General features: G+C 38.9%; 1 protein-coding gene across 1 annotated transcript in view; it reads right to left on the bottom strand.

The window, feature by feature from the left end:
- Positions 1 to 16,441, bottom strand: part of tmem132e (transmembrane protein 132E) — a 975,100-nt gene extending 958,659 nt beyond the window's left edge. The window contains exon 1 of the mRNA XM_061898877.1: positions 15,539 to 16,441. Within this exon, the coding sequence (XP_061754861.1) occupies positions 15,539 to 15,599 (61 nt within the window). The 5' untranslated portion in view covers positions 15,600 to 16,441. The remainder of the gene's footprint in view (positions 1 to 15,538) is intronic.
- Between the last annotated feature and the right edge of the window lie 8,611 nt (positions 16,442 to 25,052).

Genomic DNA, 25,052 nt, shown 5'->3' with positions numbered 1-25,052 from the left:
GCTTTTCCTATTATTTTTTTTTAGTGCTTCACTCTAACTTTCCTCATCCACAAATATTTCATCCTCGTTCAAATTAATGGGGAACTCGTCGCTTTCTCGGTCCGAATTGAACTTGCTGCTGGTGGCTATGATTATAAACAATGTGAGGATGTGAGGAGCCCTACAATAGGTGACGTCACGCGCACATCTGCTACTTTCGGTACAGGCAAGGCTTTTTTATTAGCGACCAAAAGTTGCAAACTTTATCGTCGATGTTCTCTACTAAATCCTTTCAGCAAAAATATGGCAATTTAGCGAAATGATCAAGTATGACACATAGAATGGACCTGCTATCTCCGTTTAAATAACAAAATCTCATTTCAGTAGGCCTTTGTGTGCGCCTTATATTCCCGAAAACTGCGGTATTACTATAATTCTACTTTTCTGTGACCCTCCAGGTTTTCGGTCACACAAAAACGCCATTACGGCAGCAAAGATGGACATTTTATCAAACACCTTTTAGGGGCTTACTCAAAAACACGTTGGGATGTTAATCATAACCAAACGCAAAAAAAGCTTTAAAGAACCTATGCCTTCAAACCAACGAGTAGAATTTTGGTTGCTGTAACATAACATACCTAAAAATACCAATTGGAACATGTGTATCGTAGTGTATATTTACATATGATGGTGATATTGACCCAACAATAGACTGGTCAGAGATATTTCTGCTTGCTTGGTTGCTTGGTAAGGAATGCTCTTCATTGCATTAGAAATACAAAACAATTACTATGAGCATCTGTACATAGGAGAAATGTAGGGAAGGTCCTAACACAACAGCAATCAAACACATGGTAAAACACGTAACATTAAAGGCATGCCATCAAAAAGGGTAAAGGGGGAAGACATACCAGAGGCAACCTGGCACAACAAATAAACTCACAAACAGCTAAATACTTGAATGCTATAACAACTATCTCATTAGTACGTGCAGCGAGGCATGATGGGAATAAGGAAGTACACCCTACATCAGGGGTAGGGAACCAGATGTGGCTCTTTTGATGACTGCATCTGGCTCTCAGTTAAATCTTAGCTGACATTGCTTAACGCGATAATTATGAATAATTTCGCTGGTAATCACAGTGCTAAAAATAACGAGCAAAATTCAAAAAATTATCATGCATTTAAATCCATCCATCCGTTTTCTACCACACCTGTTCAAGAAGTCGCATTAATGGTAAGAAATATTTTATGTCACGATGGGGGGGGTTGCAGCTTGCTGCGGGGTCGTTCCCCCAGGAAGGCAGACGGACGACTCGGGAATTGCATTTAGGTAAAAACATGATTTCATTTTAACTAAAAAAATATACAAACAAAAATCGCTCACAGCGGAGGCACAACTTGGGCTAAAAAACAAAGCTAACACATAAACAGACTAAGAACATAAATCAAACAAAACTTACTTCGCATGGCATGAAGCACGAAACTATGGCAAGGCATGAAACAAGTCAGCAGAGGGCGACTGACTGGCAAAGACCAGCTTAAATACTGCCTCTGATTAGTGCTCGGGAAGCAGGTGAGCGGGCATTTAGTCCACCAGAGACAGGTGGACAAAATAAGTAACCAAGGAAACCAGACAAGGGAGTGGAAAAAAACAGTAACTAACTTAAAGAGTCCAAAGGATAAACAGCACATGGCCAAACAAAAACATGATCAACAGACATGACAATTTATCTATTATTGGTTAGCTTCAGAATAACAATGTTATTCAAAAGAATAAGAGACTTACTATACTCAAAAAATGTTGGTCTTACTTAAAAATGCACGCATTTAGTTGTATTCAGTGTTAAAAAATATGATATGGCTCTCACGGAAATACATTTTGAAATATTTGGCTTTCATGGCTCTCTCTGCCAAAAAGGTTCCCGACCCCTGCCCTACAGTATACTAGGGTTCCAGGACCACTTCCCTAACCTTACTAAACAGTCGCTAGCGTCTTAACTTTTGCACACACAATGTACAGTTTTTCATTGTTTTGTTAACTTATATTCAAAGTATTCAATAATAACAAAGTCCGCACATTGAAGTTTTCAAATATTTTTTTACAATGACTTCATTTTTCTGAAACAACTTTCTTTGTGCTTTTTATCATTTAAAACAAGCTCACGGTTAGTGGTTTTAGTGCCAACTGTTTGTTTGGAGTTAAAATGTTAGCATCTGCCACAAACGTTTCTGATTGACATAAAATCCAGTACATGTCACGACAAGACGTACATAACCTATTAGGGGTGTTGGAAAAAATTGATTAGAATTTGAAATGCGATTCTCACGTTGTGCGATTCAGAATCAATTCTCATTTTTAAATAGATGGGTTTTTTTGTTTTTGTTTTATCAATCTAACAAAACAATACACAGCAATACCATAACAATGCAATCCAATTCCAAAACCAAACCTGACCCAGCAACACCCATAACTGCAATAAACAGAACAATTGAGAGGAGACACAAACACGACACAGAACAAACCAAAAATAGTGAAACAAAAATTAATATTATCAACAACAGTATCAATATTAGTTATAATTTCAGTATAGCAGTGATTAAAAATCCCTCGTTGAAATGATCATTAGACATTTATAAAAAGGAAAAAAAAGAACAAAAGTTTCACAGTGGCTTACACTTGCATGGCATCTCATAAACTTGACAACACACTGTGTCCAATATTTTCACAAAGATAAAATAACTCATATTTTTGGTTCGTTTAATAGTTAAAACAAATGTACATTATTGCCATCAGTTGATAAAACATTGTCCTTTGCAATTATAAAAGCTTTTTACAAAAATCTACTACTCTGCTTGCATGTCAGCAGACTGGGGTAGATCCTGCTGAAATCCTATGTATTGAATGAATAGAAAATCCTTTTGAATTGGAAAAAAATTGTTTTTGAATCGAAAATCGTGTTGAATTGAAAAAAAAAATAAAATCGATTTTGAATCGAATCGCGACCCCAAGAATCGATATTGAATCGAATCGTGGGACACCCAAAGATTCGCAGCCCTATAACCTATTGTGTAAAACAAAACAGTTAGACGGCTACTTTGGTTTGAATGGGCAGTATTTTTTTTTTGTTAACCTTACATTTACTCGTAACATCCCCTCAATGTAACTGATCGTGGCAAAATTGAAGCCGCCACACCTTAAACATAAGGGTGAAAACAAATTTAAATAATATAATGTAGTCTCCACAAGAAGTGAATAGTTATACTCTATTTTCAACTATTACCAATCTTATGCTAACAAATTCAAACAGGTTTTACCTCCAAAATGTGCAAATATTAAGAAGACGGTGGCGGCGTTTAGGGAAAGAAAGTCCAACTGGAGCAGCAGCGCGAAGCAAGTATGACATCATGCTCGCTGTAGCTTGCTTTTCTTTGCGGACATCAAGGGAAAAAATAGAGTCTCTAAACATGAGTACATTCTATAATAACACCAGATAAAGATGATAGATTTGTAGATAGTCGTTTTTATCAAGAAAAAGCCACTAAAAGGTCAGTAGACACTTGAAAATTCTCATAGGTACATTGGTACATTAAGCAACAACAATTGAAAATATAGCAAAACGATGTAATATAAAAATTACTACTAATCAATAATAACACATTTGTTTTTTAAAATCCATGTGTACCGTTATTGAGCCTTTTTTTTTTTAATATAGAAAATTATGCAAATTGTACAAGGACATCATGGTGACCACGCCTGTAACCACGCCTCCACGTAACCTTGGCAATCTTGGGGGAACCATGAACTTAGTCAAAAAGTTTGTCTTGTCTTTAAATTCTTCGCATTTTTCACAATTTTATGATTACCGACTTTTCCTGAAGCAGATTTTTTGGGTTTTCTTGTTGGTTAAAACAAGCTTGCGGCTTAGTTGTTGTAGTGGCATCCGTTTGTTTGGCGTTACTAGATTAGCACCAGTCAAAAAATGTGTCCGATATATGCAAAATTCCGGGACGTGTCACGAATAGGACATACGAAAAGTATCAAATAACCCATGTCCTATGTTTCATTAACCTTATATTCACTCGTAATGTAGTCCACAAATGAACCATTTCTTCAAATTCTTCACAATTTTCCAAATTTACGAGTACTGATTTTTTCTGAAACCACTTTCTTCAGACTTATAAAGTGGTTAAATCAACAACTAGAAAGGTGTTCTTTCTGGCCTTTACAATAATTATTTGTCTTTCCGCACACTCTGGAATTATTCCTGCTTTATTGAGCATCTATTTCAATGCAAAGCAAATGATCCTCATTTGCAACAAGAGGGCCTCTTTCTGTAAGCGTGCAAGAAACTGTTGAGCTTTCCGTGGCAAGGAACCTCTCCAAAAAACGCCGACCTCGGAGGCAGCCGACCGTGAGCCAAATCCGTTACCGCAATTGCTCTTGACAGCAACGGCGTGGTTGTCCAGGAAGGTGGGCATCCCAGCGCTAACAACACTGACCACGGGGGGCTGTATCAGCATATGTGTAGGCGGAAGCAGCAGCAATGCAGCACATTAACACCATCGAGGAGTTTTGTTTTGTGCTTTTTTTCCTTTTCCGCACACGTAGGCGTTTCTTTTGTGAAATGGAAGAAAGAAAATTAGTACGACAGAGGACGGTATTGAACGCTATGGCCTAAATGGTCGCACATTGTGCCGTAACCACACAACTTGCTACCTAACGCGTTGTGCAGCCAATTCTACCTCATAGTCAAATTACTGCGCAGGTAGCTGCAGTGGCTCAGATGGCACAATCGCAGTCGGGAAATCTGAGGACTTCTGGTTCTTCTGGTTTGCAGTAAAACGGAAGGCTTTGAGTCACTTGAAGGTAGAAAGTGTAAAATACTTGGGATGTGGGTATGGCAGCAGAGACGAGTTAAAAGAAAATATTGAAAAGGCTGGACATTTCCGGAAAGTTTCCAGTAAATTTCAATTGCAAATTAAACTGGGGCGTGTTGAAAACGATTCAAACTTTATTTGATAAAAACAGGGGTTACTTACTAGGAATACATTTTAAAATCAAACGATTTACAATGTCAGACACATCCGCAGTGCCCATTACATTACGACCCGATACAAAATTCCCCATCTTAACATCTCATGGAAATTTACTGGAAACTTTCGGTAATTGTTCCACCCCTTTGCAATCTTAATACAGACTATCAAGATAATCACGATTTCTGCTCGAATTTGCTTAAAATGCCCAGACTTCGATCATTTCACCAATCATGTTATAGAGTATATATCAGGGGTTGGGAACCTTTTTGGCTGAGAGAGCCATGAAAGCCAAATATTTTAAAATGTATTTCCGTGAAAGCCATATAATATTTTTTAACACTGAATACAACTAAATGTGTGCATTTTTAGAGTAATATACCTCTCGTATTCTATTTAATAACATTGATATTCTGAAGCTAACCAATAATAAATAAAATACTTCTTACGATTAATATGACTTCTTCAACAGGTGCGGTAGAAAACAGATGAATGGATAAAAATGCATGAGAATGTTTTATATTTTGAACACTATTTTTAACACTGTGATTACCAGTGAAATTATTCATTACTTATTGTGTTCAGCAATGTCAGCTAAGATTTATGTGAGAGCCAGATGCAGTCATCAAAAGAGCCACATCTGGCTCTAGAGCAGGGGTGTCAAGCAGGTTTTATCCGGCCCACTGGATGAGTTTGCTAAAAATAAAAACAAGCCGAAATTTTTGAATGAAAGAAACGGCTGTTCTGAATGTGTCCACTAGATGTCACAATAGCAATTATGTGTATGTGTGTAGATCAGGGGTCGGCAACGCGGCTCCTGAGCCAAACTCTTTGATCACTCTGATATGGCTCAGCTGCATACTTGCCGACCCTCCAGTTTTTTCTGAGAGGTTGTCTAAATTTCAGTGCTTTTCCCAGTAAAATCCCTGGACTAGCATTCTCCGATTCTCACCCACATATCTATTTTAAGGGCGTGTCGTGATGACAATGCTCTTAACGTTCTCTTACACATATCGTCACACCCTTCTTCAATCCATGCTATCTGCGTGCCAGCCGGTCACATGTAGCATGCGACCCCTGATTGCACATATTATCAATTGCAAGGTATACTTGTTCAAGAGCCACACATTTTACACTGATGGTTGTGATATAAATAACTTTAACACTCTTACTAATATGCACCACACTGTGAACCCACGCCAAACAAGTATGACAAACACATTTCGGGAGAACATCCGCACTGTAACACAACATAAACACAACAGAAGAAATACCCGGAATCCCATGCATCTCTTCTGTGCTACATCATACACCCACACACCCCCCAACCACACCCATCTCAACCGACGCACGGAGAGGGGTGGGTGTATAATGTGGGCCGGAAGAGATGCATGGGATTTTGGGTATTTCTTCTGTTGTGTTTATGTTGTCTTACAGTGCAGATGTTCTCCCGAAATGTGTTTGTCATTCTTGTTTGGTGTGGGTTCACAGTGTGGCGCATATTAGTAAGAGTGTTAAAGTTATTTATATCACAACCATCAGTGTAACCTGTGTGGCTGTTGAACAAGTATGCCTTGACTTACGTGTGTCTGCAGTAACCACAATCAACATGTGACTGGGCTGGCAAGCTGTTAGCACAGGTTGTAGGGGGCGTTAAAGGTTCCCCCATCATAGCAGGCCCTCATTGTTGTTGTCAGGGTGAACACCAGCATACATTCGTCAGAATAGATTATCTGAAATTCGACAGTCTCCCGGAAAAATTAGGAGGGTTGGCAAGTGTGATGCTGTCAAGCGGCATATAAATCTTGCGGGTCGCACTAACGTTAAATTTTCATATTAAGGTGCGGGCCGCGTGTCTGAGACCCCTAGTTTGGACATGGCCCAAAGCACAAAAAAAAACTCTGTATGCAGTGTTATTTCATTTTAAATTTCAAAATTGTTTTGTGCCTCCCATTGTTTCTTTTTATTTTGTGAAACGGGTCAAAATGGCTTTTTGAGTGGTAAAGGTTGCTGACCCCTGTTGTAGATGATGCTACATATGGGAGAAAAAAAAACACATAATGTTAATGCAGCAGTCGAGGAAAATTAGCAAACTACAGAAATAACATCCCGTAATTTAATGTTGATATTTTATTATCTTGATAGATTGAAAATAAACACCAATGAGTGGACTGATGAACATCATCACATCATTTATTCAGAAAGTATAAATAACGACTAGAGATGTCCGATAACGGCTTTTTTGCCGATATCTGATATTACGATATTGTCCAACTCTTAATTACCGGTTCCGATATCAACCGATACCGATATATACAGTTGTGGAATTAACACTTTATTATGCCTAATTTTGTTGTGAAATCTGAAGTAGTCTTTGTTTTTAAGTTATCGTGCCGTGATTTTACCAGTCCGGCCCACTCGGGAGTAGATTTTTCTCCATGTGGCCCCCCATCTAAAATGAGTTTGATACCCCTGATGTGGAAGAATGAATGCGTATTACATTTTAACAAAAATGTAAATAAAACATGTTGCAGCGCAAAGTAAATTGACAAAATAATACAACCAGAAATGATGTAACATGTTACTGCATATGTCAGCAGCCAAATTAGGAACATTTGTAACTGGTTTTAAAATGGTTCTATTATCATTTATAAGACAAATAATATATTGTGATATTTATCTTTATCGCAGGAGTCTGCAATATATATATATATATATATATATATATATATTTATGTATATATATATATATATATATATATATATATATATATATATATATATATATATATATATATCACAATATAAATTTTAGACTATATCACCCAAATCTTGCCTTAAAAAGCGCCTATTTTGAAATACTTTACCTCTTAGTTTAGAATAGTTTTACACATTAAAAAATTACAAGCATGCAGTACACACTACTGTATTTACAAAACGTGCAGTTACACCACATCTCGTCTTGTCAAACCATCTTCCTGCTGGAAAATGTTGAGTGACTTGACATGTGAGACAATGCCCTCTTCTGTATTCAAGGCTGCAGCACACTTTTTACCATTGTGGCCAGCTCCACAAAAGCATTTTCTATTCAAAACTACAATTAAAAGAAACTAATTTAAAATTTAAAGCATAGAAAAGAAATCTGCATATATGCAGAAAAATTAACAACGAACCACGAATGGGCCGAGATCTACTGTATGCGCAAAATAAATATATAAAAAAATAATGCACAACAAATAATGATTTGTTGTTCAGTTGATATTTAAGGCTGATGCTAATCATAGTGTAAAAAATAAGCAAAACTAATTGCTTGTAGTCGTTAATTTGAACCAAATATTGTCATTAGAATATACTTAATCAAAATGAAGAATGATATGTATCCAACTTTGGAAGACCAACTGTAAAATCTACATCACGTTAAATGGTGGAAAGGATGTTGTTTTCAAAAACATGAACAAATACTGAAGATGACATCATCTAGACCAGGGGTGTCAAACTCAAATACAGAGTGGGCCAAAATTTAAAACTGAACAAAGCCGCGGGCCAAGGTTGAACAAACTTACCTTTTAATAGGGACCCAAACAAGTTTTGCATTGAATATTGAACAAGCAAAGCTTGTATAACTGTATAGTGACATGCAAAATCGAGTTTCAAATAATAATAATAATTAAAAAAATATCAATGGCATATCAAATAAAATTTTAATAAAAATTTAATGCCTCTTTTTTATTTGCAGCCTTCAGAGGGAAATATCAAAATAAACTTTTTCCACAGGTTCATAATACATTTTAAAATAAAATAATAATGAACGAATCAAACATTCAAGCCTTGAAGTAGCAAGAGAAATGTATGAATAAAACGCTAATTATTGCTCAGTTTGCTACACTGATTTGCTTTAACACTGAATATGGAACAAGAAATGCTTGTATAATTAAATAGTGCAAAATCAACATGCAAAAAACAGACGAAAAAACATCAATGGTAAATTAATAAAATTTAAATAAAAAAATTGAAGGCCTCTTTTCTATTTGCAGCCGTCTGAAAATATCCATATTAACTTGTTCCCCAGGCTAATGAATTTGAAAATAAAATAACAATGAATAAATTCAACCATTTATGCCTTTTTCACTGCTCAGTTTGCAACACACTGATCTAATCTGATGTCCCCGAGCCAGATACCTGCTATCTTTTCTTGGATGCTAGTTCATTAATGTCGGGGCTCAGGTGGGTGGGGTTGGGGGGGCGGGGTTTGTTGGTTGCGGGGGTGTATATTGCAACGTCTCGGAAGAGTTAGTGCTGCAAGGGGTCTGGGTATCTGTTCTGTTGTGTTTATGTTGTGCTACGGTGCGGCTGTTCTGCTGAAATGTGTTTGCCATTCTTGTTTGGTGTGGGTTCACAGTGTGGCGCATATTTGTAACAGTGTTAGAGTTGTTTATGCGGCCACTTTCTGTTGATCAGGTATGCATAGCATTCACTGATGTGTGTATAGAAGCCACATATATTACGTGACTAAGCCGGCACGCTGTTTGTAAGATGAAAAAAAGGCCGTGACAACAGGTTGTATCGGACGCTAATGGCAGTACCTTTAAGACACGCCCCCAATATTGTTGTCCGGGTGGAAATCAGGAGAAGTTTGTGAGAATGGTTGCTCCGGGAGATTTTTGGGAGGGGCACTGAAATTCAGGAGTCTCCCGGGAAAATCGGGAGGGTTGACAAGTAGGAGTATTATCGGTGAATGTGGTGTTACAGTGGCACCGCCGCTGTATAATACCGACAGGCCAGCTCTAATGTTAATTTGATATTGCCTCAAGGGCCAAATTAAATTACACGGCGGGCCACAGTTTGGCCCGCGGGCCACAGTTTGACATCCATGATCTAGACTACAACGAAATAAAATACACAACTCAAAGACCTGACGCATCTGAAAAATAACTTCACATAGATTACAACAGATTCTACAATACTAAGTAATATTTATTGACTATCACCAATAAGTTATTACGTTGACTATCACCAATAAGTTATTACGTTGATGTATATCTCGGGATCAATTATGTGTGTATCAGTATATAATTAGGTCAAAATTCATGTCGACCCTTTTTAGAGTTGACACAAAATTATTCTTGTGTTGAGTTAGGTTTTCAGGCTCACGTCATGCAAACAAACTGCCAACCCACAACCAGTTGGTATAGACCACAAATGTGTGACTGTGCTGTAGTCCAAAACCTACGATCTGTCTTCGAAAGTCAAATCTTTGGGTCTAAGCCTAGTTTCTGCACATTTACACACAAAAGTCTCAAGTAGCTGGTCTCCGGTGACAGGTAAACAACGACAATCGACTCTTGTCAGCCTTAGGGACTTCATTGAAGTACAACATCAGTCAGTGTCGTCTTTTTCTTCCCTATCTGGATTCTTCTGGAACTTTTTTTATTGTTTTTGTTTTGTAAAGACAACATGGCTTCTCTTGCAAAAAAAAAATCTTTGAAGTATTAAATTCTTTGAAGTATTGAAGTCAAATCCCACCTCTCTGCCGAGGGTAAAGTCTGTAGTCCAGATCCACAGCTGTTTTTCTGCACTTCTTCGCCCAACCGCAGCTTCCCTGCTACAATACTAAGTAATATTCATTGACTATCACCAATAAGTTATTAGGTTTATGTATATCTTGGGCTAAATTATGTGTGTATTAGTGTACAATTAGGTCATGCAAACAAACTGCCAAACCACAACCAGTTGGTTTAGACCAGGGGTGTCCAAACTTTTTCCATTGAGGGCCGTACACCGAAAAAATCAAAGCAAGCGGGGGCCATTTATTTTAAAAACCAATACAATATATGAATAAAACATATACATTTAGGCCTCCACTCAGGCTTGATCCCTGGGACCCCAAAGGGTTTTGGTAAAAATAAAATGTTAAAAATGTGTCATTATTCAGTATTGTTATTTTTATTATTATTCAAGTTTTAAATCTCTCGATCAACATTAAGTCTATCTGTCAATATGACGTTTTTAATGATTTAAGTTGTATGCTCTATTTGTCAAAGAAAACGATGTTTTTTTAATGGGAAAAAAAAACAAAATATGCAATATTTTCACCCAATAAAATTTTCAAGTAGAACGTTTTTATATCATAATTGGAGCCGTAAAAAGGTCAACAACTCATAACACCACTGATTTTAATTCATTGTTATTTTTTTGTGCAATGATGCTTAAAAACAAAACACACTGATCCAAAAGGGTCCACTCATTAAAGTGTTAAAAAATATATATATTTTTTTTTACTGTTTACTTTTAACACAATGATCACGAGATCAACTTCCGATCTATTCGTCAATTATACGTTTTTTTGTAGTTTATGTTTTTTTGTTTTAGGCCTTTCTTTGAAAAAAAACAGCTCAGTTATTTATATGGCAAACACAAATTATGCAACATTTGCCCCCAAAAATATCTCAAAGTGGAATAAATAATGTGACGAAATTGGAGCCTTGAATTGGTCAATAATTCATAATTCATTTTGATTCACTATTTTTTTTTTTTTGAAAGAAAGAAACAGCCTGCATGGCAGCTTTGTGTTATTAGAGTAAATATTGCACCATTTTCTTGTTACATTTCACCTGTTTGCTCTTTTATACCACTTTTTATGTTTTTAATTTTTTTCCATAGTATTTTTAAAATGTGCCGTGGGGCCGTTAAAAAATGACCTGCGGGCCGCAAATGGCCTCCGGGGCGCACTTTGGACACCCCTGGTTTAGACCATCGATGTGTCACTGTGCTGTTGTCCAAAACCTACGATCTTTCTTCCAGAGTCGAATAATCTTATGGTCTCCGCCTAGTTTCTGCACATTTACACTCGGAGTCCCAAGTCGCTGGTCTCCGGTGACAGGTAAACAACGACAATCAACTCTTGTCAGCCTTAGGGACTTCATTGAAGTACAACATCAGTCAGTGCCGTCTTTTTCTCCTCTATCTGGAGTCTTCTGGAACTTTTTTTTATGGTTTTTGTTTTGTAAAGACAACAACATGGCTTCTCTTGCAAAAAAAAAAATCTTTGAAGTATTGAATTCTTTGAAGTATTGAAGTCAAATCCCACCTCTCTGCTGAGGGTAAAGTCTGTAGTCCAGATCTCCAGCTGTTTCTCTGCACTTCTTCGCCCAACCGCAGCTTCCCTGCTACAATACTAAGTAATATTCATTGACTATCACCCATAAGTTATTAAGTTTATGTATATCTCGGGCTAAATTATGTGTGTATTTGTGGTTTGGCATTCATGCAAACAAACTGCCAAACCACAAACAATTGGTTTAGACCGTCGATGTGTCACTGTGCTGTTGTCCAAAACCTACAATCTTTCTTCCAAAGTTGAATCTTATGGTCTAAGCCTAGTTTCTGCACATTTACACTCGGAGTCCCAAGTCGCTGGTCTCCGGTGACAGGTAAACCACGACAATCGACTCTTGTCGGCCTTAGGGACTTCATTGAAGTACAACATCAGTCAGTGCCGTCTTTTTCTTCCCTACCTGGATTCTTCTGGAACTCTTTTTATTGTTTTTGTTTTGTAAAGAAAACATGGCTTCTCTTGCAAAAAAAATCTGTGAAGTATTGAATTCTTTGAAGTATTGAAGTCGAATCCCACCTCTGCTGAGGGTAAAGTTTGTAGTCCAGATCCACAGCTGTTTCTCTGCACTTCTTTGCCCAACCGCAGCTTCCCTGCTACAATACTAAGTAATATTCATTGACTATCACCAATAAGTGATTAGGTTTATGTATATCTTGGGCTAAATTATGTGTGTATTACTGTACAATTAGGTCATGCAAACAAACTGCCAAACCACAACCAGTTGGTTTAGACCGTCGATGTGTCACTGTGCTGTTGTCCAAAACCTACGATCTTTCTTCCAGAGTCGAATAATCTTATGGTCTGAGCCTAGTTTCTGCACATTTACACTCGGAGTCCGAAGTCGCTGGTCTCCGGTGAGAGGTAAACAATGACAATCGACTCTTGTCGGCCTTAGGGACTTCATTGAAGCACAACATCAGTCAGTGTCGTCTTTTTCCCCCCTATCTGGAGTCTTCTGGAATTCTTATTTTATTGTTTTTGTTTTGTAAAGACAACAACGTGGTTTCTCTTGCAAAAAAAAAAAAAAAAATCTTTGAAGTATTGAAGTTAAATCCCACCTCTCTGCTGAGGGTAAAGTCTGTAGTCCAGATCTCCAGCTGTTTCTCTGCACTTCTTCACCCAAAGCTAGGAGCCCTCAGCGAGCCGCTGCTCCCCAACACTCATGCAGACCATGATGCTTATCTTGCTACTGTGTGTTGTCAGCTATTTAGACAATACTGTGTTGAGACTTCTAAGCCTTCAAAGATTCCTTTATTTTCATGCTACTTCTTTGAGGAAATATACTGTAACACAATGGTGAACAAGAGAGTCCATATCACTTTTTTCTAACGCCTTGTGCATCCTGCGGACCAGTGAGTCAAAACTAAAAATCTATTTTCCATCGGTGGCTTATGTGGGACAAACTATATAGGATTATTGCTTGTATAAGACGCCTCACGCGAGAAAGACCATAGGACAAGGCCATGGAATCAAAAGGAGGGTGATAGTTAGGGGTGTGGGAAAAAAAATCGATTCGAATACGAAATCGCGATTCTCACGTTGTGCGATTCAGAATCGATTCTTTTTTTTTTTTTAATCAATCCAACAAAACAATACACAGCAATACCATAACAATGCAATCCAATTCCAAAACCAAACCTGACCCAGCAACACTCAAAACTGCTATAAACAGAGCAATTGAGGAGACACAAACACGACACAGAACAAACCAAAAGTAGTGAAACAAAAATGAATATTATCAACAACAGTATCAATGTTGGTTATAATTTCAGCATAGCAGTGATTAAAAATCCCTCATTGACATTATCATTAGACATTTATAAAAATAAAAAAGAACAATAGTGTCACAGTGGCTTACACTTGCATCGCATCTCATAAGCTTGACAATACACTGTGTCCAATGTTTTCAAAAAGATAAAATAAGTTGTATTTTTGGTTTGTTTAATAGTTAAAACAAATTTACATTATTGCAATCAGTTGATAAATCATTGTCCTTTACAATTATAAAAGCTTTTTTGGTTTAAATCTACTACTCTGCTAGCATGTCTTTTTTCCAAGATGGCACTGCTGTAGTGGCTGCTGCTGGCAGGAGCTCTGTGCTTGTGTTTCCCTCTTGTTTTCATGTGTTATTATATTTTCTTGCCTTTTGGTCCCGGACCCTTTGGGACTGTGTGACAAGGGGTAGCACTTTCGTGACCTCTGTGGTGCTTTTTTTGTGACCTTCTGGATCTGCCTCCTGGGAGCCTTTTGGCCATGGAGACCAGCTGCTGGGTCTCTGCCACACCGGAGTCGGTTTGGAGGGACTGGAGGAGATGCGGATGAGGGGACATGGCTGCGGAGCTACCACTGAGCGCTGGGAAGGAGAGGGTTCGCGGTGTCTTGGCTGGGTGAGCATGTGTCGGACACCTCAGTCAACTTGGACGTATCCTCGCTCATCCATGCGGACTGGACACTGGCCGAGAGTGGAGTCGGCTGTCTTGGTTGCTTTGTTGGGTCTGCTCCTGTCTATGGCCATGCTCCCTCCACCCCAGCGGACGATGGCGTGGAACACCGCAGAGGCCACCACAGTGGATATGTTTATTTTACTTTTTATTCATAGCTGTATGTAGAAGTGTCTGGTTGTATCTGCTGCTTTAATGTCCTCTGTGTTCTTTGATGTTTGATGTTTCCCTCTTACACACATGTAAGAGGGATGTGTTCTATGGCTATGACTTGTTTTTTTCCCTTGGCCTCAGTCTGCACACCCTCTCCGGGGCCCAGGCTAAGACCGATTTTTTTTATTTTATTTTAATCTTCTATTTTTTTCTCCCATCCCTCCCTTGTTTTCCTGTATCTCATCTTTTTTGTAAGGGGCGCTGGAAGCCGGCAGACCGGTCAGCGATCCTGTTCTGTCTCCCTGTAATGTTTGTCTGATCTTGAATGGGATTGTGCTGAAAATTTTAATTTTCCTGAAGGAACTCTCCTGACGGAATAAATAAAGTACTATCTAATCTAATTTAATGTCAGCAGACTGGGGTAGATCCTGTTGAAATCCTAATGATTGAAAGAATACGAAATCGTTTTGAATCGGAAAAATATCGTTTTTGAATTGGGAATCGCGTTGAATCGAAAAAAAAAAACGATATCGAATCGCGACCCCAAGAATCGATATTGAATCGAATCGTGGGACACCCAAAGATTCGCAGCCACTGTGATAGTGGTGTGTAACCTCCAGAGTATTTGTGACTTGTTCGAGTAGCCACACAAATAAAAAGTGTGTCCTTCTTGTGGATTGACCAATCAGAGCGGCAGCTACCTCTGCAGATGCACAAATTTGGCACCATAACTCGTCTATGCATCACAATTGGTACCCCACTAGAAGGAAGTGATAGTAGGCTTGTCCAAAGGGTGGGTTGAGAGTGTACTTACCACATGAGAGCGCCATCACACAGATGAGGAGGGACCATGTGCAATCCCCTGCACCTGACATGGTAGAATTCCCCGGGAAAGGTGGTGGTTTAATCCCAGAATGAGTGGACCCTTCTCCGGTGCAGTCCCTCCGAGGGCTGCCTTGATCTTAATCTGATGGATGATGGCGGTCCCTGCCCGGGCTTCACGCCGCCGACCAGCGTCCTCTCCCCGGCCAAGCTAGAGCGCTTGTGCCCCCTCGTGAAGTTCCAAGAAACGTCTCCAAAGAAATCATAAATGACACACAAAAATAATCATCCCTTTGCCTTTTTTTTTTTCTTTTTTTTTAAAAGGGTTCAACTTTTACGAATCCCGACACAATGAAAGGAACGGAAACAGACTTCCGTGGAGGTGGAAGGAGGGAGCGGGTGATTACGCGCAGCTGTGGCCGAGCTGTCAGTCACTTCCCTGGACAACACTTGCGAGCCACCTCGGAGCAAAGCTGGAAGTGCATTTTTTTTTTTTTTAAGAAAAGAAAAGGAAGATCTGTTGTACCTTCAGTGGACACACTTGTTAGGTTAGTTAGTGGGGTAGTACTCCGGTGCCAAATAAAAACCAAGGAAGAAGTCCAGCGAGTTGAATGAAGCTTATTCCGTTTCACTTCAGCATCGTCGGTTGCCGGAGTCTGAACGCCCGCCAAGTCTCAGCAACTCCACCGCGGTTCTTGTAATTAAGGGAGTCTCCTTTTCTTTATTTTACGGGTCTTTGTACGCACAGTTCCACGGACGACACATGGGGATTCGGTGATTCCGATATCGGCTTGTCCTCCTTATTGTCCTCCTTATGAAGTCCCTTTCAAAGTGAACGTGCTCACCTTACTGACAAGAGGGGTCCGGCAAGCATGCGACATTCAAATATGCACAATTTCCGGTTGGGGCTTTCAAAATAAAAGCACACCATGGCTTGGGCAATTATTTTGAATCGAGGGACACGTTTAGTGAAAAAAATGTGTCTGGGGGCCGGTATATCTATTTTTAGGAACACTAATACAAAACCTCACAATAATGCCTGATTGAATCAATCAATCAATCAATGATTTTACCATGAATTGATTAACGTGGACCCCAACTTAAACAAGTTGAAAAACTTATTCGGGTGTTACCATTTAGTAGTCAATTGTAGGGAATATGTACTGAAATGTGCAATCTACTAATAAAAGTATCTATCAATCAATCAAAATGTTTATTTATGTAGCCCTAAATCACAAGTGTCTCAAAGGGCTGCACAAACCACAACGACATCCTCGGTAGAGCCCACATAAGGGAAAGGAAAACTCACCCCAGTGGGACGTCGGTGACAGTGACAGTAATGACTGTAAGAAACTTTGGAGAGGACCGCATAAATAAATACAATCATGTGTGCTTACGGACTGTATCCCTGCAGACTGTATTGCTATATATTGATATATAATGTATATTTATATTTTTTTTATGTTGATTTAATAATTGAAAAAAAAAATATATATATATATACTGTATGTATATATATATATACATATATATATATTTATATACATATATTTATTAATTTTTTTATTTTTAGTTTTTTTCTTGTGCGGCCCGGTACCAATCGGTCCGGTGGTTGGGGACCACTGACGTAGATGACCATAGTAACTAATTAGATGACTATAGTAACTAATTAGATGACCATAGTAACTAATTAGATGACTATAGTAATTAATTAGATGACCATAGTAATTAATTAGATGACTACAGTAACTAATTAGATTACTACAGTAACTAATTAGATGACCATAGTAACTAATTAGATGACCATAGTCACGGGTATATCATCCAAAAGCGCAGATTCCAACCATTGAAATACTTTGTACAGTTGAAGACTTACAGTCATTAGAAAACATGAGTGAACATCATAATGGTAGCTACACTTTACATGTGGACTCGTCAGACCACAAAACACTTTTCCACTTTGCATCAGTCCATCTTAAATGAGCTCGGGCCCAGAAAAGGCAGCGGCGTTCCTAGGTGTTGTTGATAAACGGGTTTTGCTTTGCATAGCAGAGTTTTAACTTGCACTTACAGATGTAGCAACCAACTGTAGTTACTGACTGTGGTTTTATGAAGGGTTCCTGAGCCCATGTGGTGATATCCTTTACACACTGATGTCGGTTTTTGATGCAGATATTACGGTCAAAGGTCCGTATTATCATGGCTTACGTGCAGTGATTTCTCCAGATTCTCTGAACCTTTTGATGATTTTACAGGTGATTAGATAACATCTACACACCTGTCGCTGATCTCGAAACCGGACCTGGCACACCCCGCTTCGCTGCAGGTCCGCAGGCCACGCCCCCACCTCCACACTTTGACTGATCTAACAAAACCCAACAAAACTAAATAAAACCTCAAAAAACAACACCACAAAAAAAAACACAATCCCAAACTAGTTAAATTATATTAGAATGATGTTGGCCCTGGGCTTCACGGTGGAAGAGGGGTTAGTGCGTCTGCCTCACAATACGAAGGTCCTGAGTAGTCCTGGGTTCAATCCCGGGCTCGGGATCTTTCTGTGTGGAGTTTGCATGTTCTCCCCGTGAATGCGTGGGTTCCCTCCGGGTACTCCGGCTTCCTCCCACCTCCAAAGACATGCACCTGGGGATAGGTTGATTGGCAACACTAAATTGGCCCTAGTGTGTGAATGTGAGTGTGAATGTTGTCTGTCTATCTGTGTTGGCCCTGCGATGAGGAGGCGACTTGTCCAGGGTGTACCCCCGCCTTCCGCCCGATTGTAGCTGATATAGGCACCAGCGCCCCCCCGCGACCTCAAAAGGGAATAAGCGGTAGAAAATGGATGGATGGATGATGTTGGCCCTGCGATGAAGTGGTGACTTGTCCAGGGTGTACGCTGCCTTCTGCCCGAATGCAGCTGAAATAGGCTCCAGCACCCCCTGCGACCCCAAAAAGGGACAAAGGATAGAAAATGGATGGATGGATGGACATTTTATTAGATTATATTTAATTAAACATGGATATAGTAATGAAAATAATTACAAAAATAACACCAGTAAAAATTTTAATTAAATCTAACCAGTCTTAAAGAGGCGCTATTATGCAAAACCAACTTGACTTACCTATTGGTAACTCAGATGCAGAGTAGGGATACATTTGTAGGGCTTTTATTTTGGCGGCTCTTTCACCTCCAGAGTCAGAGTAATACAATATCTCCAAATAACAAAAACGGTCTGCGAAAAAGGTTCCAAAAAAGGGAATAACCGAGAATCACTCCTAAAAGGAGGAAAATACAAAAACAAAGACAAACTATAATTTGCGCCGTATCTGCTCTGAAACTTAGTAACATAAAACGCTCCAACAGGGTGAAGAAAACAACAGAGTGGGCCAAAATTTAAAACTGAACAAAGCCGCGGGCCAAGGTTGAACAAACTTACCTTTTAATAGGGACCCAAACAAGTTTTGCATTGAATATTGAACAAGCAAAGCTTGTATAACTGTATAGTGACATGCAAAATCGAGTTTCAAATAATAATAATAATTAAAAAAATATCAATGGCATATCAAATAAAATTTTAATAAAAATTTAATGCCTCTTTTTTATTTGCAGCCTTCAGAGGGAAATATCAAAATAAACTTTTTCCACAGGTTCATAATACATTTTAAAATAAAATAATAATGAACGAATCAAACATTCAAGCCTTGAAGTAGCAAGAGAAATGTATGAATAAAACGCTAATTATTGCTCAGTTTGCTACACTGATTTGCTTTAACACTGAATATGGAACAAGAAATGCTTGTATAATTAAATAGTGCAAAATCAACATGCAAAAAACAGACGAAAAAACATCAATGGTAAATTAATAAAATTTAAATAAAAAAATTGAAGGCCTCTTTTCTATTTGCAGCCGTCTGAAAATATCCATATTAACTTGTTCCCCAGGCTAATGAATTTGAAAATAAAATAACAATGAATAAATTCAACCATTTATGCCTTTTTCACTGCTCAGTTTGCAACACACTGATCTAATCTGATGTCCCCGAGCCAGATACCTGCTATCTTTTCTTGGATGCTAGTTCATTAATGTCGGGGCTCAGGTGGGTGGGGTTGGGGGGGCGGGGTTTGTTGGTTGCGGGGGTGTATATTGCAACGTCTCGGAAGAGTTAGTGCTGCAAGGGGTCTGGGTATCTGTTCTGTTGTGTTTATGTTGTGCTACGGTGCGGCTGTTCTGCTGAAATGTGTTTGCCATTCTTGTTTGGTGTGGGTTCACAGTGTGGCGCATATTTGTAACAGTGTTAGAGTTGTTTATGCGGCCACTTTCTGTTGATCAGGTATGCATAGCATTCACTGATGTGTGTATAGAAGCCACATATATTACGTGACTAAGCCGGCACGCTGTTTGTAAGATGAAAAAAAGGCCGTGACAACAGGTTGTATCGGACGCTAATGGCAGTACCTTTAAGACACGCCCCCAATATTGTTGTCCGGGTGGAAATCAGGAGAAGTTTGTGAGAATGGTTGCTCCGGGAGATTTTTGGGAGGGGCACTGAAATTCAGGAGTCTCCCGGGAAAATCGGGAGGGTTGACAAGTAGGAGTATTATCGGTGAATGTGGTGTTACAGTGGCACCGCCGCTGTATAATACCGACAGGCCAGCTCTAATGTTAATTTGATATTGCCTCAAGGGCCAAATTAAATTACACGGCGGGCCACAGTTTGGCCCGCGGGCCACAGTTTGACATCCATGATCTAGACTACAACGAAATAAAATACACAACTCAAAGACCTGACGCATCTGAAAAATAACTTCACATAGATTACAACAGATTCTACAATACTAAGTAATATTTATTGACTATCACCAATAAGTTATTACGTTGACTATCACCAATAAGTTATTACGTTGATGTATATCTCGGGATCAATTATGTGTGTATCAGTATATAATTAGGTCAAAATTCATGTCGACCCTTTTTAGAGTTGACACAAAATTATTCTTGTGTTGAGTTAGGTTTTCAGGCTCACGTCATGCAAACAAACTGCCAACCCACAACCAGTTGGTATAGACCACAAATGTGTGACTGTGCTGTAGTCCAAAACCTACGATCTGTCTTCGAAAGTCAAATCTTTGGGTCTAAGCCTAGTTTCTGCACATTTACACACAAAAGTCTCAAGTAGCTGGTCTCCGGTGACAGGTAAACAACGACAATCGACTCTTGTCAGCCTTAGGGACTTCATTGAAGTACAACATCAGTCAGTGTCGTCTTTTTCTTCCCTATCTGGATTCTTCTGGAACTTTTTTTATTGTTTTTGTTTTGTAAAGACAACATGGCTTCTCTTGCAAAAAAAAAATCTTTGAAGTATTAAATTCTTTGAAGTATTGAAGTCAAATCCCACCTCTCTGCCGAGGGTAAAGTCTGTAGTCCAGATCCACAGCTGTTTTTCTGCACTTCTTCGCCCAACCGCAGCTTCCCTGCTACAATACTAAGTAATATTCATTGACTATCACCAATAAGTTATTAGGTTTATGTATATCTTGGGCTAAATTATGTGTGTATTAGTGTACAATTAGGTCATGCAAACAAACTGCCAAACCACAACCAGTTGGTTTAGACCAGGGGTGTCCAAACTTTTTCCATTGAGGGCCGTACACCGAAAAAATCAAAGCAAGCGGGGGCCATTTATTTTAAAAACCAATACAATATATGAATAAAACATATACATTTAGGCCTCCACTCAGGCTTGATCCCTGGGACCCCAAAGGGTTTTGGTAAAAATAAAATGTTAAAAATGTGTCATTATTCAGTATTGTTATTTTTATTATTATTCAAGTTTTAAATCTCTCGATCAACATTAAGTCTATCTGTCAATATGACGTTTTTAATGATTTAAGTTGTATGCTCTATTTGTCAAAGAAAACGATGTTTTTTTAATGGGAAAAAAAAACAAAATATGCAATATTTTCACCCAATAAAATTTTCAAGTAGAACGTTTTTATATCATAATTGGAGCCGTAAAAAGGTCAACAACTCATAACACCACTGATTTTAATTCATTGTTATTTTTTTGTGCAATGATGCTTAAAAACAAAACACACTGATCCAAAAGGGTCCACTCATTAAAGTGTTAAAAAATATATATATTTTTTTTTACTGTTTACTTTTAACACAATGATCACGAGATCAACTTCCGATCTATTCGTCAATTATACGTTTTTTTGTAGTTTATGTTTTTTTGTTTTAGGCCTTTCTTTGAAAAAAAACAGCTCAGTTATTTATATGGCAAACACAAATTATGCAACATTTGCCCCCAAAAATATCTCAAAGTGGAATAAATAATGTGACGAAATTGGAGCCTTGAATTGGTCAATAATTCATAATTCATTTTGATTCACTATTTTTTTTTTTTTGAAAGAAAGAAACAGCCTGCATGGCAGCTTTGTGTTATTAGAGTAAATATTGCACCATTTTCTTGTTACATTTCACCTGTTTGCTCTTTTATACCACTTTTTATGTTTTTAATTTTTTTCCATAGTATTTTTAAAATGTGCCGTGGGGCCGTTAAAAAATGACCTGCGGGCCGCAAATGGCCTCCGGGGCGCACTTTGGACACCCCTGGTTTAGACCATCGATGTGTCACTGTGCTGTTGTCCAAAACCTACGATCTTTCTTCCAGAGTCGAATAATCTTATGGTCTCCGCCTAGTTTCTGCACATTTACACTCGGAGTCCCAAGTCGCTGGTCTCCGGTGACAGGTAAACAACGACAATCAACTCTTGTCAGCCTTAGGGACTTCATTGAAGTACAACATCAGTCAGTGCCGTCTTTTTCTCCTCTATCTGGAGTCTTCTGGAACTTTTTTTTATGGTTTTTGTTTTGTAAAGACAACAACATGGCTTCTCTTGCAAAAAAAAAAATCTTTGAAGTATTGAATTCTTTGAAGTATTGAAGTCAAATCCCACCTCTCTGCTGAGGGTAAAGTCTGTAGTCCAGATCTCCAGCTGTTTCTCTGCACTTCTTCGCCCAACCGCAGCTTCCCTGCTACAATACTAAGTAATATTCATTGACTATCACCCATAAGTTATTAAGTTTATGTATATCTCGGGCTAAATTATGTGTGTATTTGTGGTTTGGCATTCATGCAAACAAACTGCCAAACCACAAACAATTGGTTTAGACCGTCGATGTGTCACTGTGCTGTTGTCCAAAACCTACAATCTTTCTTCCAAAGTTGAATCTTATGGTCTAAGCCTAGTTTCTGCACATTTACACTCGGAGTCCCAAGTCGCTGGTCTCCGGTGACAGGTAAACCACGACAATCGACTCTTGTCGGCCTTAGGGACTTCATTGAAGTACAACATCAGTCAGTGCCGTCTTTTTCTTCCCTACCTGGATTCTTCTGGAACTCTTTTTATTGTTTTTGTTTTGTAAAGAAAACATGGCTTCTCTTGCAAAAAAAATCTGTGAAGTATTGAATTCTTTGAAGTATTGAAGTCGAATCCCACCTCTGCTGAGGGTAAAGTTTGTAGTCCAGATCCACAGCTGTTTCTCTGCACTTCTTTGCCCAACCGCAGCTTCCCTGCTACAATACTAAGTAATATTCATTGACTATCACCAATAAGTGATTAGGTTTATGTATATCTTGGGCTAAATTATGTGTGTATTACTGTACAATTAGGTCATGCAAACAAACTGCCAAACCACAACCAGTTGGTTTAGACCGTCGATGTGTCACTGTGCTGTTGTCCAAAACCTACGATCTTTCTTCCAGAGTCGAATAATCTTATGGTCTGAGCCTAGTTTCTGCACATTTACACTCGGAGTCCGAAGTCGCTGGTCTCCGGTGAGAGGTAAACAATGACAATCGACTCTTGTCGGCCTTAGGGACTTCATTGAAGCACAACATCAGTCAGTGTCGTCTTTTTCCCCCCTATCTGGAGTCTTCTGGAATTCTTATTTTATTGTTTTTGTTTTGTAAAGACAACAACGTGGTTTCTCTTGCAAAAAAAAAAAAAAAAATCTTTGAAGTATTGAAGTTAAATCCCACCTCTCTGCTGAGGGTAAAGTCTGTAGTCCAGATCTCCAGCTGTTTCTCTGCACTTCTTCACCCAAAGCTAGGAGCCCTCAGCGAGCCGCTGCTCCCCAACACTCATGCAGACCATGATGCTTATCTTGCTACTGTGTGTTGTCAGCTATTTAGACAATACTGTGTTGAGACTTCTAAGCCTTCAAAGATTCCTTTATTTTCATGCTACTTCTTTGAGGAAATATACTGTAACACAATGGTGAACAAGAGAGTCCATATCACTTTTTTCTAACGCCTTGTGCATCCTGCGGACCAGTGAGTCAAAACTAAAAATCTATTTTCCATCGGTGGCTTATGTGGGACAAACTATATAGGATTATTGCTTGTATAAGACGCCTCACGCGAGAAAGACCATAGGACAAGGCCATGGAATCAAAAGGAGGGTGATAGTTAGGGGTGTGGGAAAAAAAATCGATTCGAATACGAAATCGCGATTCTCACGTTGTGCGATTCAGAATCGATTCTTTTTTTTTTTTTAATCAATCCAACAAAACAATACACAGCAATACCATAACAATGCAATCCAATTCCAAAACCAAACCTGACCCAGCAACACTCAAAACTGCTATAAACAGAGCAATTGAGGAGACACAAACACGACACAGAACAAACCAAAAGTAGTGAAACAAAAATGAATATTATCAACAACAGTATCAATGTTGGTTATAATTTCAGCATAGCAGTGATTAAAAATCCCTCATTGACATTATCATTAGACATTTATAAAAATAAAAAAGAACAATAGTGTCACAGTGGCTTACACTTGCATCGCATCTCATAAGCTTGACAATACACTGTGTCCAATGTTTTCAAAAAGATAAAATAAGTTGTATTTTTGGTTTGTTTAATAGTTAAAACAAATTTACATTATTGCAATCAGTTGATAAATCATTGTCCTTTACAATTATAAAAGCTTTTTTGGTTTAAATCTACTACTCTGCTAGCATGTCTTTTTTCCAAGATGGCACTGCTGTAGTGGCTGCTGCTGGCAGGAGCTCTGTGCTTGTGTTTCCCTCTTGTTTTCATGTGTTATTATATTTTCTTGCCTTTTGGTCCCGGACCCTTTGGGACTGTGTGACAAGGGGTAGCACTTTCGTGACCTCTGTGGTGCTTTTTTTGTGACCTTCTGGATCTGCCTCCTGGGAGCCTTTTGGCCATGGAGACCAGCTGCTGGGTCTCTGCCACACCGGAGTCGGTTTGGAGGGACTGGAGGAGATGCGGATGAGGGGACATGGCTGCGGAGCTACCACTGAGCGCTGGGAAGGAGAGGGTTCGCGGTGTCTTGGCTGGGTGAGCATGTGTCGGACACCTCAGTCAACTTGGACGTATCCTCGCTCATCCATGCGGACTGGACACTGGCCGAGAGTGGAGTCGGCTGTCTTGGTTGCTTTGTTGGGTCTGCTCCTGTCTATGGCCATGCT

This window comes from Nerophis ophidion, linkage group LG04, assembly GCF_033978795.1.
Source record: "Nerophis ophidion isolate RoL-2023_Sa linkage group LG04, RoL_Noph_v1.0, whole genome shotgun sequence".
In the NCBI taxonomy this organism is placed as follows: domain Eukaryota; kingdom Metazoa; phylum Chordata; class Actinopteri; order Syngnathiformes; family Syngnathidae; genus Nerophis; species Nerophis ophidion.
This window is presented reverse-complemented; position numbering and strand designations above follow the sequence as displayed.